At 37.8% G+C, this 20,619-nt stretch overlaps 1 protein-coding gene across 9 annotated transcripts in view; it reads right to left on the bottom strand.

Moving 5' to 3' along the window:
• The window catches only part of NAV3 (neuron navigator 3), an 889,111-nt gene that overhangs the window by 178,707 nt on the left and 689,785 nt on the right, over positions 1–20,619 (bottom strand). For 8 of the 9 annotated variants that reach the window (XM_070454242.1, XM_070454243.1, XM_070454238.1 and 5 more), the window contains one exon: positions 11,371–11,486. In XM_070454242.1, coding sequence (XP_070310343.1) covers positions 11,371–11,486 — 116 coding nt within the window. Of the gene's footprint in view, positions 1–872; positions 2,188–11,370; positions 11,487–20,619 lie in introns of those variants that run through there. The other variant, XM_020893507.2, reaches the window with a different exon arrangement.

Below are 20,619 nucleotides of genomic sequence, written 5' to 3'. Positions count from 1 at the left end.
TATAAAAGAGGATGTGGTCAATGGTTAAATGCTTATGAGTTTTTGAAGAAGGCACACTATGATATAAATATGGTACAGTACAGCACTGGATTTAAACTATTTCAGTTCACTTTCACATAGTTTACCTATTCAGGCAAGTGGCAAACTAAAGATTTACTTCAGACTTATTCATACCTAGTTAATTAAAGATTATGTCAGAAGTTACTCCTAACAATCATGTCATCAAAAAGGCCTAGTTTCTAAGCATCAGAATAGTTCACACTCATCTACATAGAGATTTAAATAGTTACAATGCACACACTCAGAAATATTTTTTGTCCAATACTTTTTAAAGAGTGAGTCAAGTTGTCAGAAGAGACCTCTGCATTTCTGGAAGTGTAACTAGAATGCATGGTGCTGTCACTGAAGTACAGACAAGGCCATCTATTCAGACACCAGGGAGAGAGCAGGAGAAAGTTGACTACACAAAAAACTGACCCACGAGCCCCATCATTCTTCATGCCAAATCTGTGGTGAGGTCACCTTGAGAGAAGTTGAACAAATAGGCCCTACTGATGACTAAGTGAAAAGCACATTTGGAGTTTTAAATCCTGAACACTTAATTATGGCTATCTAGACTCTGAACCAATAATGCCCAGGACAGGTGCTTGCTATTCCCTTTCTCCATGTAGACTTTACAACTACTTCTCATAGTTCAGTTTGCAAAAGACAATCATTTCAAAACAGAAGGAATTTAAAACTCTTTTGAGTCACAATGTTTTTTTTGTTTGTTTGTTTTTTTAAGTCACTAGGAAGAACAGAAGCTCTATGGCTCATGCAAAAGGGCAGCTCCTTAAAACTCCATCCTCCTTTCAGGAGCAGACCCGACTTACCCAACAAGTCAGTGTAAAGGGCCTCTTCCAGATCGCCCAGCATCGTCAGGATGACATCTTCATCCAGATGGGCTGTGCCTTCCCGCAGGCAGCTTTCTCCCTCCTCCTCAGCCCAGCTCCGGCTGAGGCTGCCGGGCCTGGAGGACACATTTTCATCTTCAGACCGGCTGTCTTCATCACTGTCACCTTCCAAGCCTCTTCTGGAAGTCCACTGCTCTAAGTTCTCGCTGCCTGAGCGGCTGGCGGGCAGGAGGCTCCAGGCCCCAGGGAGGCTCGTGTGATACAGGGACTGCGCAGAGCGGGATGGGCACCTCGAGAGGGAGCGCCTCTCTGAGTAGCTCCATTCCCTCTGGCTGGCCTTGGCGGCATTTCCAAACCAGTTGGAAATGCGCACAGCAGGGCGCCTCTCCCCCTCGCTGGTGAGGGACAGGCTGGTCAGAGATTTCTGCTTCTGGAGACAAGCTCTCTTTGGCCTTCCTTCTTTGCTTCGAAACACAGAGAGTCCAGCTGGCTGCTGCATGGCTCTCTTTATTGGCTTCTTTTTCAATTAGACTTCATATTGTCTTTCGCTTATAATGAACACATGCACTCCAAGAAAGTCCAGGCCAGGCTCAGACATTCATGTTAGATTCTAGAGCTGTAGCACAATCAATGAGTTGCCCACGATTCAGCTTGCCACGTCATCACCCTCATCAGCAGTACTCACAAACACTTTGCTTGGACACATCGGAAGCAGAAGAGAGTTCACCAGACACTTCTCCAGCTGCAAAGTAGCCCAGGAAGCCAACTACGTTTTCCAGTCTTCATCCAATCACATGTCTCAGCAGGGAGATGGGTCCACATTTCACTCGATCGCTTCTGTGTTCCCAAACGCAGGGAAGCACAAGCACCCCAGATGTCTCTGACTGTGTTTTTTCCCCCCTGTCTCTCACCAGCCCTTCACTGATCTGGGTCTGCAGCCCTTAACTCCAGAGGAGCTGACACGGTGTAGCATGCAGAGCCTCCTCTTCAGAGCCCCGTAAGAGCAGATTCAGCGCTGAAGCCAGCCCTGCACGAGCCTCTCGTCTTTTAGCATTCCACCTGCATTCGGAGATCTACGGCTTTCCCCTGCTGCTGCAGTGGATGCTGCTGGCTGCCATGGCAGCAAACATCCTGCTAAATTAAAACAGAGGCACGGAAAGCGGCTGTCCAGCCTAGCATGCCACAGGTTTCAAAGCCAAGCCTGAATGAGATGCTGCACGATTAACCCTCTTCACGTTTAAATCACTCTAGGCTACCCCGCCTCAGATACAGAGGCGTGCGCGCACGCGCCCGCACACACACACACACACACACACACTTACTCACTCACTCTCACACATAACACACACTCCAGGACACTGAGAATGACAGACTAATTCTCCATAGCTGCAGGCAGCCGAAGCAGGCAGACCTGCCTCCCGAATGTTGGGATTCGTGCTATAAAAGCACAAATCAAATTCAAGAGTGTAAAGGACCTAAAAAATAGATCACGACACTCTCCACAGGCAGGCAGATAATGGCTTACAGGGAAAGACTTCACCTTCTCTTTTAAAGAGCAAATTCAAGGGCTTTTTATTTTGAGGATATTTAATTTTATACAATCCTACTGTACAATAAAAATCAAGATTCCTTCCTAAAAAATAGCAAAAAAAAAAAAAATCTTTAAAAGTTTTTCTTTTTTTTAAATCTTTAGAAGGGATATTTTTACTCAAAGCATATAATTAAGAGTTAATGGCCAAGTGTGTGGAAGACAGTGACGTGCCAAAAACATAAGATGTATATTATGTTTTCTGACATGGAGCATTTTTCCTAGTCTATTCTATAAACCTATCACTGTGTAATCAGCTCTTTGTCTTTAATCTTTTGATAAAAAGCAGAAAAACTAAAGGGTAAATTTCTTGTATTTATCTTGCACTGGTTACAATTAGCATCCTGAAATTCTGATTTTAGGAAGACTTTGAAAATACTTATCAAGTGTAGTAGAGACCATGTTCTACTGAGAGCTAATGAGAAGAGTATCAAGGAAAAGCTTATGAGAGTGTTTCTGTCCGTAAACATTCCTCTCCAAAAGGGGGAAGCATGGAGAAACAGATTAAAATATTTATGTCATTCAAAGTGATATAATTCCCTAGCACATAATTTTCTGAGCTAATGTGATCAAATTAATTCTGATTTTTCACCTCATATTACTAACTTCAACTAGAGGTTGTTGTTGCTATTTGCTTAGTCATGTCAGATTCTTTTGCGACCACATGGACTGTAGCCTGCCAGGCTCCTCTGTTCATTGGATTCACCAGGCAAGAATACTGGAGTGGATTGCCATTTCCTTCCCCAGGGGATCTTCCTGACCCCAGGGATTGAACCCATGTCTCCTGCATCAACAGGTGAATCCTTAACCACTGAGCCACCAGGGAAGGCCCAGCCTGGGGGTAGGGGATGCCCAATCCTCTAACTATATAAATTATCATTACAATGTATACTGCCTACACCTTTACATATGGTAATAACGTACTTTGCAAAATTGTTTCTTATGCTCACGCTTAAGAGGGACCACCAGTACAGAGATACACAAAAGAATCAAATGGAAAGAACAGCAATTATTTGTGATAAAAAATGTTGCAATTCAATGAACCTGTGAATTGTTAAGTACAGATTCTCAATTCTCCACTTGTCAAAAATAAATTATGTTTATATAAAATGTGCTTAAGTCTCCCCTGGTGGCTCAGTGATTAAGAATCCACCTGCCAATGCTGGAGCCTCAGGTTTAGTCTCTGATGCTGGAAGATCCCACCTGCTGCACGCAGATCAACCAAGCACCACAACTCTTGAACCTGTGCCCTAGGGCCTGGGAGTGGCAGCTACTGAAGCCTGCCTGCCCTAGAGTCTGTGCTCTGCAACAAGAGGAGACACCCAATTAGAAACTCGCACACTGAACCTAAAGCGCAGTCCTGCTGGCAGTGGCCAGGGAAAAGCCTGCACTGCAGCAAAGACCCAGCACAGCCAGAAATAAATAATAAATAAATATATCATGCTTACATAAAAGGAAGGTACAAAGGCTAAATCACAGAAGCCAAAAACTGTCCTACATCATTTCATAAAGATTAGAATGCTGCTCCACTTTGGAGTTTTGTTTTGCTTTTTCTTTCTTCATTTGGAGTTATTGTGATACAGTGAATCACTAGATTACAAGACCAGAGTAAATTTGTTAAGGTTAGAAAACATTAATTTGTATGATAGGTATTATGCTGAAGTACACATGTAGCATCTTCTAAAGTCTTACAGATTCACCAAAAATGGAATTCTTATGCTTTAAGCATCAAGAGTTGAGCATATATAAGTAAAAGCAATAATGATGCCCTCTCTTTATACAAGGAAACTTGTGTAACAGTCAGCTTAGGCCAGCGGTTCTCAAACCTAAATGTTCAGAACCTGAGGGTTTATTACAACTTAGCTGGCAGTGCCCCATCCCCAGCCCTATTCATTCAGACAGTCTGAAAGGAGCTTGAGACTTTGCAGTTCTAACATATTCCCAAGTGATGTAGTTGATACTGCTGGCTCTGGAACCCCACTTTAAGAATGTATAGGCTGAGACTAGTGGTTTTAAACTGGGTCCTCCTGAGGGGATATTTAGCAGTATCAGGAGACAGTTTTATTTGTCACAAATAGGGGACTGGTGTTTCTGACACCTGGAAGGTAGAGGCCAATGATGTTGCTACACATACTACAATGACAGGGGACCTCCTCCCACCCAACAAAGAATTATGCAGACTACGTATCCGTGGTTTCAAGGTTGAAAAATTCTGGCTTAGATTAAGTTATACTGTATTTATAAATGATTTAGAAATGTCAGTGGCTTACATTAACAAGGATGCACTTTTGCTCACATTAATGTCCACTCTATGTCGGCTGCAGTTCTGATCCAGGTACCCTTCATACTAAGAACCACACTAAAAGAGCAACTTCCCATAGTCTGGGATATGTTGATGTGAAAGAGAGAAAAAGAGATGAGAAATACCAGATCCTGCTCAAGAATGGCTGTCATTTTTCCATTCATGATTATTGGTCAAACGAATCCACATGGTCCATTCTGATCCAGTGGGGCAAAACATATAATCTTCCTGTAGGAGTGAATTTAGGAAGAGGTAGCTAAGCTCACTGGATTCAATAATGAGGGGGTGGTTATTCTGAAGACATAATCCTAATAGAGAAAAGGATCAAAAGGGCATTTGTTTTTGTTTCTTTGTTTAAAGACACTGTCAACTTGTAGTTATAGTAGTTCTTCCTCTGGGAACTATATCCTTAAGTCCTTAAGTTTACCCTGAACAACAGCTGGGAACCTAATTATTGCTTCTCTAGAGGCAGTTATCTCTACTTGCTTTGGGAGTACATTTAAACATGGGTGTATTCATACATATTTATATTAAATGGTTTAAATGTATGTTACACAAGGTGGAAGAGCAAGCCTCAGAGCATAAGAGACAAACACGCCCATTCAATGCTGAAAATGTGAATCACTCTAATTTAGCCCATACCTCACATGAAACATAGCTACTACAATGTTCTGGAAGGAATGCTTTTGAGCTCTTTAGTAAGCATAATTATAAAGTAACTATTTAAGTAGAAAATCTAAACTGATTTAAAATGACCTGAGCTTGATCATCTTAGTCTTTATAAACATCCAAGAAAGAGGCAAGATAAATGATCATTTACAAAGGTCTTAAATATGAAGTATTTCCCATTATTCAATACAAAGTCTATAAAGTCAGAAAAAGACACATGTAACCATTAGTTTATCTCTTTGTTTAATCTAAATTCTTACTTCCTGAATCTATCCAAATATTTAATTACGTCTGTACAAATGACATATTGGCTTGCTGATTCTGTTTCAGCTTGGCATCTACCATCATTTTTCAGTTGAATATAAATTCTAGATAAAGGTCAAAAAGTGGATTAAATAAATGTGATACACATTGGTGGATAGCCTTATGCAAAACAAGGGACATGTGTGGATATATGTACTAAAAAATATCTAAAAACTTTCTAAATGATTCCAGTGAATGAAAAGTAGAGCTCACTTTACATCTGGCAGAATCTCTTGGCACTTGATGAAAGGGATGGTTTCTGAGGCCAAATTCTTTTTATCAATGAAACAGAGAACAAAACCCAAGCCAAGCAGTAAAATCTAAACCATTAATTCAGCTGAACTTGTAATGTTGAGAGCATGGCATGACTCCTAAAGGATAGGCTGGAAGCAAGAAGCTCATTCTCTCTGTGTCACAAATTACATGAAACACATCACCTGACTGTAATACTTAATAGAAACATCATCATTAGATTGGGTGAGTATTACTAGTTTGCTCCCCAAGAACATGGGAAACAATAGGAAACTTGAGAGAAACACACAGAGACTTTGGAGGGATAGAAGGTTTCCAAACTGTGAAAGTCTTGGAATTCCTCTAGAAAATGCTATTTTTATTGAGTGTCATTCATTTCTGATATTTATATTTATACCTCAATTTAACTACATTTTTAACTTCTGGGACCATTTAATCACAAAGACACTGTTCTTATAAACTCACACGAGTTACATGACAAGCTGAGCTTCCTAGGTAACTTAGTGAATCCCTCTAACAATTCTGCTTTTCAAAATGAACCATTCAGGTTGGCTTCTTAACAGGATCAGAGAACTTTACAGGTCATGCATCTCATAGGTCATGCAATAGAGGTGCTCTTAATGTTTGTTTAAGCATAGAAGGGGATTTTTTTGAGTAACACAACATAAAAGGGCAGGGAAGAAGGGAGAGAGAGTTTCTGATATGGCTTGTTCAAGAGATCAGACATTGATCTCTCCTACTTTAGGTTCTGTTTTCTCTACATTTGTTTCACGGGAGGGTGAAGGTAACTGCCAGCACCTTCAAGCTTTCTTTCAATTAACTTTGGATCTAGTGGAAAAACACAGGTCTCTTTCCTAACAGTCAAGTAAAGTTCTGAGACTGATTCTCACTGGTTCCAATTCAACTCAATTGGGTCACATGTCCAACCCTGAAAGACTCACTGTGGTCAACAGAACGGGTTGTTCTGAATGGATCTGCTTGGCTAAATTTCATCTGAACCACATGAAAAAAGGTTGATGAGGCTATGGTCGGTTCCCAAAAAGAAAATCAAGGCACTGTTTTTAGAAGATGTGGCAATGTGGTCAGGTAAGACTGTAGCAGGACATCAAGGTATGTCCACTGTGAAGCCAATGATATTTAAGATACAGAGCATCTAACTTGATTGAGCCCCTTTCTAAACAATACAATTTTGTATTTTTAAAATTATTTTCATGCTTTTTCAAATTGTATAGCCTCTAAAAATTCACAAAATCTGATCTTATTCAGCCAAGACTAACTGCATCAGAGGAGTTCTATATTATTTACATGTACGAGGTCCCCACAGAAACATTTACCAGTGAGGGTTCAACAGTAACACTAGCATTGAAACTGTGGGTTAAGAAAATCCAAAATGTGCTTAATTTTACAACAAGAAATAGATGAAATAGTAAGGTAAGTAATTTTGTTTTCAAATTTTTGTCACTGAAGTTATTTTTTCCTGGAATATTATTTGCCGATTTCTTTATTCATTAGAATTCTACTATACACATCTGTGATCTTCTTTTAAGCCCTAAATAAATCTTTACAGCAAAGTTAGTTGTTCCCATAAATCTAGTAATTCAATTATTCATGGTGTTAAAGTTTGTCTCTTATTCCCCTATAGGAGAACTCATGTCTTAGTCATATGTGTTTTCCCAGTCCTTGGCATGCTTGGCATTTATAAAGTACTGGTGGTGATTACTGAAAAGATGAATGGAATAAAAACCACATCTCACAATAATTCTGTGAGTTTATTAAGCATTATTATAGTCACCTAATAAAAAAGGGAACCAAGGAACAATTCAAACAGCTAAATAATAGCAATACAAAAGCCAGAGTTAATTTTTTCTACTTCCTAGAACATTTACCTTCTCATATCTCACACTATCTTTGAAGAAATATTATATGGGCCAGTCTAAGGCATGGTTTAGCAATAAAATCAAGTGTTTGTGTAGTTTGCGGTTTCTGTAGCAATAAGAGAAATCAGAAAGAGAAAGAAAGTGGTGGAAGGGATCGACAAAAGTTGTTGTTTTTTATTATGATTGGAGAGAGAGCAGCATCCTGTGGGCTATAGAGTGATTTGGTATAGAGGGAGATATTAAAGAGGTAGATAAGAAACTAATTCAAGTAAAAGTGGAGTAAGCAGGTATACAGGCTGACCATTGGAAAAGACCCTGATGCTGGGGAAGACTGAAGGCAGAAGAAGACGACGACAGAGGATGAGATAGTTGGATGGCGTTACCGACTCAAAGGACATGAGTCTGAGCAAACTCCAGGAGATAGTGCAGGACAGGGAAGCCTGGTGTGCTGCTGTCCATGGGGTCACAGAGTCGGACATGACTTAGCAACTGAACAACAACAAATAAGTATAAATGCTGGGCATGGGCAGTTATGGTGGCAGGGGTTTGTGAAAGTTTTTTCTCTGCTTAAGTGGTACTAGAGATTTGAGAAGCAGAGGAAAGGTATAAATTGTCATCCAAAACCTTGAGATGGTTCCTAGATGACAAACAAGAGTAAATGCACCAGAGAAATACAGAATGATTGCCAGGCAGCATTAATTACTCAGTTGAGGTTGGTGGTCATAAATGTAAAGCGAATCACATCAACATGTCGCGTGTTTTTCTCCAGGTTCATTCATTGCTGGTACAGACTAGGTGAAGATTTGAATGTCACCAGGTCTACTGTTTCATCCAATGGGTACAATGCAGTAAGAGAGAGGTAAGGGAGTAAAGAATACATGCAAAAGTAAAACCATATTCTGTCACTATCGGAAATCATCTGATTAAGGAAGGAAGAAAGGATATGTAGAGTTTGGTGAGGGTAAGTAAAAGGTAGTGGGATCAATGATTTAGACATCTTAGAACCAGTGGTGTTGTCAGAAAATGGAAGGGGGGGCACTGAAAAGAGAGGAGGTTGTCATGAGCAAGAGTGGGCTGCATGCAAGTGGAATTATAGAGAAGGTGCAGATTCTGATGATGCCCAGATCTAGGGTACGAACGGGAGAGTAAGTACCTCAAGGAGGGATAAGAAGACAAGATCATTAGAAGACACGCCAGGGTTTGCCATCTCGCTGGTCTACTCCCTATGACTGTCATCCTCTCATCACTGCTTTATCAGTATTCTCTCACCTAGATTTCTCCAATTATGGCACTCCAATGATAGCTTACTGAATATAAGTAAGTATCTTCCTTCCATGAAATCTCCAGTTTGCATTGACAGAAATTTTCAATATTCCACTACAGACTCACTTTAAACACATGATCATAAGAATGACACAATCAAATCAGCCTCATTTTAGCACTTATTTGCCATTTTCTTTCTTTTATTATATTCCTATCTAAATTATAGGCTCAAATCTATGATTCTACATCAATAATTATTATAAAAACTAATATTATACCTTCTAAGAAATCTGTCAGGCTATTGTATTATGTTAAAGTCTAGTTTATATTTCACTTTCAAATATTTTATTAAAATCAGAACATTAAATGGAAATTTTTTAAAATTCCAGTTTTATTGAGATAGAATTGGCATATATCACTGTATAAGTTTAAGGTGTACAACATAATGATTTGACTTACATAAGTAGAAATATTAGCTGGAAGTATGAAAAAATGATCAAATGCTCAAAAGAGTAAAAAAACTGAAGAAAGAATCAAACATGTTATTGATTCAGAGATACTGAGTGATATTCTAATTTCAGAAAAACAAGTTTCTTTGTAAAATTCACATAAAAATCAGAAGTCAAAGTGTAATAAAAGCATTTTCTCCTACAGATTTGAGTCCTTGTATTTTGTAGACATACTGATACTATTTGAAGGCATTCATGAATAAAGAAATGTGTAAAACATGTACATCTCCATAGCACACTACGTTTAAATAATATATAGTCACAATACAGATACATATCATCAATCACCATGGGGTTATCTGGAACTATGGGAAACCGGCGCCTTCTTCTAGTGATTGAAAAAAATCTACAAATTGTTCAAGCAGTTCCCCCCATAACATCCTCATAGCTATGCCTAGGCGTTACCATTTCAGCCCTTACGCTGCACTGACCCATTTTGATTCCCGCATGAAAACTCTAAAGCCTGATGATACCATGGATGTTAATTCCAAAAGGAACACCTGGGACGCTGCGCTGTCATTGTTGTCAGTATCCACTGGTGGATACTGCAGTAACAGCTAATGCTTGCCAAAGTGTTTAAAGTCTGATGAAGTGAGGACGTTTCTTAACTTCCAAATTTGTGATATGGTTAGGCTCATGAGCTTCAGAGCGGTATTTTGAGTCCTTGGAGTACTGTGGTAATTTAAAAAAATTAAATAGCTCTTTTAGTTTTTTCTTTAGGAATAGACAAGGGCTGAGCCAGAGATTTATTGAACTAACAAACATACGTCTATGTCTATGCATTCTTATACTTGGAAGCAGATAAAATGTTCTTAAACCCTCTTCCCCCTTGTTGTTCAGTTGCCCAGTCATATCCGACTCTTTGCGACCCCATGGACTGCAGCATGCCAAGCTTCCCTGTCCCTCACCATCTCCTGGAGTTTGCCCAAGTTCATGTTCATCACATCAGTGATGCCGTCCAGCGATCTCATCCTCTGATTTCTGCCTTCTCCTTCTGCCCTCAATCTTTCCCAGAATCAGGGACTTTTTCTCCTTAGGAACAGTGTATTGTGTTAAGAACCTACTTAGTTCCTTGTGAATATGGACCTGTATATAATAAAATTATACCAAAAGCCTTCGCTATGTGCCTAGGCTTATCCAGATCCTAGAAAAAACAATGCACTAATATTGAGAATCTGACAAATTGGGCCTTGAATTTGCATATGGCATCTTTTTACATTATTTATATAAAATTTAAAAATTTCCATAATTAGATTTTTCACAGAATACACATTTAGAGCCACTCTGCAGAAATATACAAAATAATACAGAACTGAAGATAAAGTAGGGTTGGATTGGACATGAAATTTTAACATTCCCACCTGATCATTAATACTTTTTAAATCTGCAAATACATTCAAGTACTGCCTTATTAACAATAGAAGTCTCTCTAGATTGTCTCTGACAGCATTCAACTTGACTGAGGGCAACAATTACTTAAAATCTCAGCCTCTGAGAGCACTACCCTTCTTTACAGAATTATTTACAGAACAACAAAGAGATCATTCTAAGCAGAACAGTCAAATATCTAAACATCTCTCAAGCATGAAATGTACACAGTCCACATATGCCTAAGGGAAAACAGTATAGCACAAATATGACTTAATAAAAAAGACTTATGTAGAGAGATTACAAGAATTCTGAGTTTGACCTGTGCATCAATCAGGTCACTTACCAGATATCTCCTCTAGGCACTGCTTAGCTGTCTTGCTGTATGATAAGTCCATCTTAGTAGGACTGGTACAGGAGTCGGCAGATGGTAAAGAGGTACCTTCATTTTCTGAATGAGCTCTGAAATTAACCAAGAAGACAGAAATACAGATTGCTGTCATCAGGGACTCATCAAAGTTCTCTAACACAAGAAGAAATCAACGTATTAAAAGTTTTCTATTAAGGTGAATGAGCATTTCTTTATGTCAGAGAAATTTCTTTATTTTTCACATAAAACCGAGATACATGGGTTGTAGTGAGATATTAAATCAGATTTCCTTATTTTTCACATTCAACCTAAGTTGTAATGAGATATTAAATCAGATTTCTTAGACTTTTCTAAGTTTGAAAGCTTGTAATTACCAATGTATTTTTTTTTTTTTTTGACAAAAGGTTTGAAAAGATTCTTTTTTCTCTTTGCTGTTTTAGAGAAAGTCTGGCTAAATTGTGTTTTCTGAGAATAATAAATGCATTGAAAGTAACCCAAATATTCTTTCCCTGAAAATTCTATAAAATATATCCTAAAATACAAAGTACATGTAAAATAAATACTGACTTTGCTATGGGCTATAAATGTCACTATGATGTTTTCATTTCATAAAAAAGTCAATCAAAAATAAATTTTCATTCTGAAAACCCCCTTTTTATATCACTTTATATTTGTCTATATATGTGCGTGGATATGTATTTGTGTGTGATTAATGTGTAAAGCTTGGCTCTAACTAAATAAGAAGCTTTCCACAGAGAGACTGCACACGCTTTGATAGTCCAGTCTTCATGCAATGCTTCTTCCTTTTATGCCCAGGCAAACATTTTAAGAGGCTCTATCTTTCTTCATGCAGTTTCAAAATCTACATATATTTGGCCAAGAATACCACATATTTAGAAAGTCCACACCACGAAGGAAAAGAGAAAGAAGGAGACAAGACAATACAGCATTTTGGACTTTGCTCTTCAGTTACCTCATTTGTTTGGGGTTCCATTCCTACAGGGTTTGGACCATGGAAAGTGATCACTAAATATTTCTTACTTTAAAAAAAAATCTAAAAAGAATATTTATATGTGAAAGAAAAATTCAGTATATTTTTAATAAATTTTCACCTAATATCTTACTTTTATTTTAAATCCTGGTTTTGTTTAAGAGAAAATAAAATGTAGTCACTGATGTTAGAAATTTTTTTTTAATTTATCTGATATATCTAGAAAGTCTGAAAATTTCATTAGGCTCTTAGTGAAAAATGGAAAATTAAATATTGGGTGTATGTATACAGGAACTGATGTAATAAAGAAAGAGGAATACAAGAGTTCATAAAAAGCTGTGCCTTGACCTCCAGTGCTTTCTGGTAGACATTCCTAATTTTCAGGCAAAGTCCCAAATAACAAATACTTATTTCTCTCCTATTTTGACAGCACTTCACACTCTCACAGTGTGACATTTGTGTAATTATTTGATAAATGTTCATCTTCAAAGTAGAGTCCATTCTCTGTATCTGAGCTCACCATTATACTCCAATGCCTAGCCCCACGTCTAACATATATATGAATGAATAAATCTTATCAGTAGTGATTATAAAATAGTGTTCTTGGTGGGTAAAGTATACGGAAGGAAGAATGGGATAATGATGCATGCTTTGGGTTTGGTTGGAAACTTGGTTCCCTAAGCAGTTATTAACTCATGTGACCTTCTAAAGTAACTTAGTTCCTCTGAACCTCGATTTGCTTATGTGCAAAAGTAAAGAAAAATATGTTCTTCACAAAATAACTGTGAGCTCAAGTGCTATAATTACTAAAGGTCTGGAAAAGCATTCTCTTGAGGCTTGTGGGATTCTGGCCAATGTCAAAATGTGGGGAGCATGTCTGGCTCTCCGTGCTATTTATTTTTTTCTGCGGCCCCCCGGGTCTCCTATTTGCCCTGTCTATTGTCCATGCCCACTCACTTCTGAAGTTCCTCTATTCCTCCACTCGGATCTTTACTTGTGAGCCATTGTACCTCCTCAGCCTACTCTTTAGCCCGGTGTCTTTGAATGAGGGGGGAAACATTCCTCTGACACCTTCTAAGGATTGTTATTACTTGCAGAAGAAGTTTAAATTGATGACATATAGTGAAATAGGAGACCCTGGGAGAGCACCCTGGCTGCCTGCCAGGAAGTCTCTGGGAGGAAAGGGCGGTTAGGTGAACTGGCTGGGAGCCGGGGTGGTCTACAGTCACACAGTTCAGAATTCACAGCCTGGCCCCTCAGACGCTGAGTCACGGAAGGCAGTTCTCCAAGATGGTTGTCTAATGCCCAACGCCAACTGGGTCTTACCAGAACAAAACCTGAGCTATCTCAGGAATCAGTATATTTGTGTTAGTTATAAAGATGCAGAGCATCTCCCTCTAGGAAAATCTCTACAGAGCAAAAGAATATTAACAATGTATTTTGGGAGTAGAGTTTTTCCTTGCTGCAAATAAACACACCTTAAAAAATATTTCTCACTGTATGGCTATCTTCCTCAGTATATGAAACCTGGTATTTAATTCCACTGGCTAAGTCCCCACCCTTAGACAAAAAATATTCAAACTTCAGTCTTAGAAACCTTTGTTTCATTTTATTTTTTAATGTGACAGTGAACATTTCTGGCTGATTTGCTCTTTAGCTTTCCTCTTTTTTCTCCATTACTGTTTTTAGTTTAGGTCACAAGAGATAATTTTATTTATACTATATTTTCACATTATTTGGTGTATGTGTCACTATATTCCCTATCTGAGCTACCTACAATAGCAATGAGAGAGCAACAGACTGATTAAGGGAAGGAACTTAAATAAGTTTAACTTCAAATAATTATAAAAAGACCCGAGAAATCATCTTTGGTTTGTATTCACATATATATGGTTTCAGACCTCCTGCTCTACATATGTTTTAAGCCATCCATTTCTCCACGATTTGCACCTCATTATTTGTTAAAGTGGAGTCAGATTTTAACTCTAGTCTCTAGAGGGGCAATCAACGCTAACTGGTAAAGATTTAACTTTTATACAAATGATCAAAGAAGTTCAGTTTAAACTCTGAATTCTCTCAGCATGTCCTCTATTTTTGTGTATGCTTCATTCCAGTAAAATAAAAGGCTCCAGGGATGATACATAAAATAACTCATGAAGATGTAAGAATCAATAGTGTTCTCTAATCAAAAGGTACAGTCACGGTGGCATCATTCACTGCTTCCATGTAAATTGATATTGAACTCTCCTCATATTGACTGGAAAAAGGAAAAAAAAAAGAGTATCATGAGGTTCCTTCAAACTATTTAGAAGACATTATCCTGTGCAGACTATCTGACTGTGCATTTATAACATGGTCAACATGTAAAAAGTACTTATTGAAACTCTAAGATAGGGCATGGCAAAAACACCATTTAATTTATTTAGAGTTCTAATATTAATACATTAGTGCTAGCATCTGTTACTAAGAGTCTCAGTAGGTAAAAGCAGATTTCCAATGATTAACATAAAATGTATTTCCTGTTTAAGTGAACTCACTATGTGCCAAGTGCTATGCCTAGTGTTTTATCTAGGGCTGGTTGCTTCTAAAACTCATGTGTTGAAACCAATATGATGATACGAGGAGTTAGAGCGTTTGGGAGGTGATAGGATCATGAGGATGGAGCCCTTCTGTATGGGATTAGTGCCCTTATAAAAGAGATCCTGGAGAGGTCCCTCACCCCTTCTACCACGTGAGGACAGAATGAGAAGACAGTCATCAAACTAGGAACCAGGCTCTCATCAGATACCAAATCTGCTGGCACTCTGATCCTAAACTTCCCAGCCTCCAGAACTATGAGAAATATATGTTAGTTGTTTCAGCCACCTAGTCTATGGTATTCTTGTTGGAGTAGCCAGAACAGACTAAGACACTGGTAATGTAGGTGCTATGGATAAATTAAGGGTTTTAGAGGTGTAACAGTTTGCCCTGTATAACAAACTGTTAGATACTTAAACTGTATTTAAACCTGGCATATTATAAATATTGTTCTATGAACCACTACCCTACAATTTAACTCCATCCAAGTGTCTCTGGATACTGAGCATGTTAATGTACATGATGTCTCCCCAGATAACAGATAGCTTAGCTACTAAGTTATTAACTAAGAGTTAATAATGTAACAGTACTCAATGGTCTAACCTTAATTTTACGCTTTACTACTTTAAATTTTTAGTTTTAAGAAAAGGAAGCTATTATGCATACCATCTAAGGGAATTCAGCAATACATCTAGATACTATCAGTGTTCAGATTTTCAATTTCACAAATAGATGTGTTGCACATTGGTTTACATAAAAAAAAATCTATCCATATGAATTCATCTTTATATGGATATACCAGTCACAAATGTGGACACAAGCAAAATTGGTTTGCATCAGCAACATTAGCCAGTGGTCTTATAGTTCCTGCTTTATAAATCAATATAAAAGAAAGCAAAATCAAGGATCTTTCTAAAAGCAGTTATTTCCTTATTGGTGGAGGGCAGTCAGGTGACAGCCGGGTGAAGGCCAGCAATCTGCCAGGATGAAGAGCAGGCCAGGATGGATGGGACATTTGTTAGATTTGTATGTTGCGGGAAGGTGATGAGCAAATAAGAAACTATACTGAGGATAGTGGGGGCCAGGCTTGTCAGGTGACAAAATAAGGTACAACTGTGGAAAGGCATACATGCAGATGGAATTAGAAATCACATGACATCAATTGGAGTAAATGATTAATTTAGGCAAGAAATCTCAATGCATGCTAAAAACCTGTGGGTGAAAGTGGATCAGGGGATAGAATTTTTATAGAGTCTCCAAATATCTTCCCATAAAAATATATGTGAAATAGAAATGGGGCAAAATAACTATAGAGTAGAAAACTAGCAAACAATATCTCAAACTAGTGATCAAATTCAATATCACAAGATGGGAAATATTAATATTATTGATACCTGAAAGGAAGGAAACAGAAAAAAAATCCAGCATCATTTCTGTGACATTCTAGACAAAAAGTATATTTGTGGGTCTAATCGTGAGAAACTATCAAACAACCCCACACTAAGAAATAGTCTGCAAAATGCTTGCCTTCAAGGACTTCCCTGGTAGTCCAGGGGTTGAGACTTCATGCTCCAAATGAAAGGGACTCCAGTTCAATCCCTGGTGGGGGAAATAAGACCTTACATGCTGTGAAATTAAAAAAAAAAAAATCTTTTCCAAGAAAAGATGAAATAAAGGAAAAAGAAACAGTAGTGGTTTGGCTGGGCAATCTGGCACTGAAGCTTGTAAGCTAAATACAGAAAGGGCAGCTTACCAAGCTTGGCCATCTTCTACACAACAGACCCTCTTCTAGCTTTGGCTCTGTATTTCTGTTTAAAATACTGCCGTGTGAGGGAGGTTAAACTGCTACCCCATACCCTATGCAGATACTTATATCCAATCTAGCAGAGACAAGTTTGCAAGGCAAGCTTTCAGTAAGCTTTAGTTTGTGCTAATGACCAATTATGCCCAGTTCACATAAAACCACAAGTGCAGCGTAATCTGTAATAGTAGCTGCAAGGCTTACAAAAGTTTTATCTGCAAGATGGTTATATGCTTCACGTTTCAATCTCTGTAAACTCACAACCTCCTACTCAATATACTGGTTCAACAAACAAGTTAAACTTAAAACCATATGAGTAAGCATTTTCAAAACTAAGGTTTTGCATTCTTTGCCTTTCAGAACATAGCATATTCAGGTGCCAATTTTCAGTGTCACTTTCTAGGCAAATCTGAGATGTCCAAAATCTTGTTACAACCTAAATCTTTCCTGAAAACCCCTAATGTTGTTGTTCAAGACACATTATATCAAAGAAAAGGAAACCTCTAAATTCAGACTTTCTTAACCTGATTTTATAAACCAAATGTGTATAGAAGGTTTCTGCTTATATTTAATATTTAAGAAGTGGATTTAAGAAGCACATTGATTTTTCTCTAGTTTAACAATGTTTTGCCTTATCTAAAGATTGAGTTCATTTTTTTTTCTTTGTGAAATACCCGCCCCCCCCTTGCCTTTAGATGTTTGCTCTATGTCCAATATGCTCTTTTCTTGACATTTACTACAAATGGTCAGAAAATATAAAAGAACACATAGACCTCAAACTCATAAGTTATGAATCTGATCAACAGCTATTTTGAAATTTATTGGGTGCTGTTAAAAATACTGAGGTTTAGAGAAAATGTACAGGTCTTTCATTCCTCCTTGACTAACTTCACTATTCATGTATCTTTACAAGCACAAAAAGTATCGCTGTGAAGTAATGAAAGTAAGAGAAAAAATGACACATGGGAAGAGGGGAGGCAATTTTGAAGGTCCAAAGGAGCCAAGGTAACAATTTTTGAACTCCAGGCAAGGAAAACAAGTTTGAAGATGATAACATAGAGGGTAGACACCAAGAAAGAAGAGGAACATGGAAAAGTAAGCTATTCTTCTTAAGTATGTTCTTACTCTTTATCTTTCTTTTCTTCCTATAATCAGTCCCTCTAATTCAAGTTTAACAAAGCTGACTCTGAAAGTCAGTAAATGTCTCCTTCATCCAGCCACTGAACCTGGTATATCCTCCCTGACCTCTCCCGCTAACAATTTACTTACACAAGAAGACAAAGTAAATCTTCATATTGTGCCGCATACCCATGCTCTCAAGTGCTAGAGACTACACCCTCACACAAAGTCTAAAGTATTTGACATTCAAGTGTTTCTAATCAGGCTCATTCAAGGGTTTACTACGATCAGGCTCCAATCAATCTTCGTTTCTAGGAAAACTGATCTTGCCAACAACCTACGTATCTTGTGTTGACCGTGTATATTTGGTTCCTTTAGTCTTAACATTTCCTTTTCTGCCCCTCTCATCTCTAAATGTTCAACTCTCACTTCTCTTTCAGAATCCAGCTTAAGTGCTACTTTCTGATTCCAACAGCTAGCAGTAATTTTCCATTTTTCGAAATCTCAGTTGCCAAATCTGGTTCACTACTGTTTTGTTTTGTTTTTTTTTTACATTTCCTGCTTCATTCTGTGGTTATGTTTGAGTCAGTCTCTTTTCTACTACACTGTGGACCACAGAAAGAAAATAATATATGGGATGTGTGATGTTTCACTCTGACCCTGATGCTTTATAAAGTAAAGCTATTTAGCAGGGAGTCAAAAGGGGGAAGGGGAACATGAATTATATGAATGAATGTCCTGAAGAGTAAATATGGTTTCACTTTGTAAACATTTTAGAGTTGTTTATATTTCAACTAAACTTTACCATCTACAGGAATGAAAGACTTCTGACTTTTTCTTACTCCATTGTACATTTTTGGCAGTGTTTCTATTCTTCTATAGGGGGTGAGTCTAAGCCATGATGATGGTGTTTCATTCAATTTTTATTTGGTTCCTATTGCGGGAGGCTTGTCCTGGGCAATTATGCTACCACATAAAAATAGACAAGACTCTTATTTTTCAATGAGTTTATGTTATAGCTGGAGGTGGCTGAATTCACACTTGTCAATAAGTAAACAAAAAAAAAACAGTGGATGGTGATAAACTATGAACAAGACACAAGAGGATAATATAGCGTACAATTCTGGCATGAGGCATTGTGAGTGTTCCTTCGGATTAGATAGCTAAAGATGGACTGTGTTAACAAGCATCATGTAAGTAGAGCTCTGATGAAAAGGAGCTGCTCTGATCCAGGAGAAAGTCCTCACATGCAGAGAGAACATCTATGACAAAGTCCCCAAAGCAGGACAAGTTAGTTTGCTGAGAACAGAAGGAATGCAGGGATGCAGGGAGTGTAGTTTAAAGGCTAGACAGAGGCAAGATAGAGGCCAGATTGTGGAGGAACTTGCAGGGCTTGGTAAGAAGCTTGGGTTTTACTAAGTGTAATGGAAAGCCAATAGACGGTCTTATGAACTTAAATGACATAAAATTTATTCTGCTAGAAGACTGGAGTCCCTGTTGTGTGAAGGATATTACTGCAAAGAGAAGACTCGCTGGAAACTAGGTGGAAATTGGTGATACCATGCCTTGGGCCAAGGGAGGAGGGTGGAAATAGAAAGAAACGTACAACTAAGGGACGCTTTAGAGGAAGAGACAATAGGACTAGCTGAAATTATGACACCTTGGGAGGGAATGACTGAAAGAGAAAAATGAAGTATGGATTCATTCTAAATTTTCTTCCTAGTTTCCCCATGAAGTAATCATGGATTCTAACCTCCAGTCTACCAGTTATTAGCATTTGCATACTACTTAGCAATTTGCCTGTTATTTTTTCCATCACGCTTGGATTGTAAAAATGTCAAGTCTGGATGATGCCATAACATTCTTCCTTCCACCTGACAAATTCTAACTCATCTTTTAAGTCTTATCTGTTCTTTCACCTTTTCTTTAATGCATACATTGACTCCACCCTCACACAAGAGTCAGGAAAACTGTTCTACATTATTTGTTGTATACACTTCCACGAGAACAATGCATTTTCTAAAAGTTCTTGATTAAATTCTTATCATCATCACCAATATACTGACCCCCCACAGAGCAGAGACCCCCTTTTTTTTTTTTTTTTTACTGTTTGTAACTCTTATAGTATTTTCAGAATGAGTAATGAGTACATAAAAGAAAAAAAAAACTTTGGTGATTTTCTTTTACTTAAACTATGGAAACTGGTCACTGTATCACTTAAGAATCTTCAGTAGTCACCTTAACACTTAAAAAGATAGCCTAATCCATTCATACAGGTCTAAATATTAGAAACTTCCTATAGTGAATTAAAATCTTTTTCAAGTTTTCATCTTGATTTTAGTGCTATCCACACATTAAATGGATAAGGTATGCCAAATTCAGAACTACTTTTATGACACTGTAGTGATAACTGAGCTACAGGAACTTAATATAGAATATCCTTGCACTGTACAGGAGTAGGTCTAATATAAAATTCATTAACTTCTAGAACTCAACATTATATTTATAGGACATTAAACATTCAATTTGCAGTAAAGAGTATTATGAAGCAAATATTAAAGTCCCCAAAGGAATAATTAATAACCAGCATGACCTAGAAGTGGGCTGAGAACAGGGAAAAATATACATCACCCATCAATCTTCTCATTATATAAAGGTTATTTAATTTTCTTTAAATATCAAACATATGCATGTTTATACATATATATACACACACATAAATATGTATTTTAAATTT

This window comes from Odocoileus virginianus, chromosome 24 (genome assembly GCF_023699985.2).
Source record: "Odocoileus virginianus isolate 20LAN1187 ecotype Illinois chromosome 24, Ovbor_1.2, whole genome shotgun sequence".
In the NCBI taxonomy this organism is placed as follows: domain Eukaryota; kingdom Metazoa; phylum Chordata; class Mammalia; order Artiodactyla; family Cervidae; genus Odocoileus; species Odocoileus virginianus.
The sequence above is the reverse complement of the archived record's forward strand: the minus strand, read 5'-3'. Positions and strand labels throughout refer to the sequence as shown.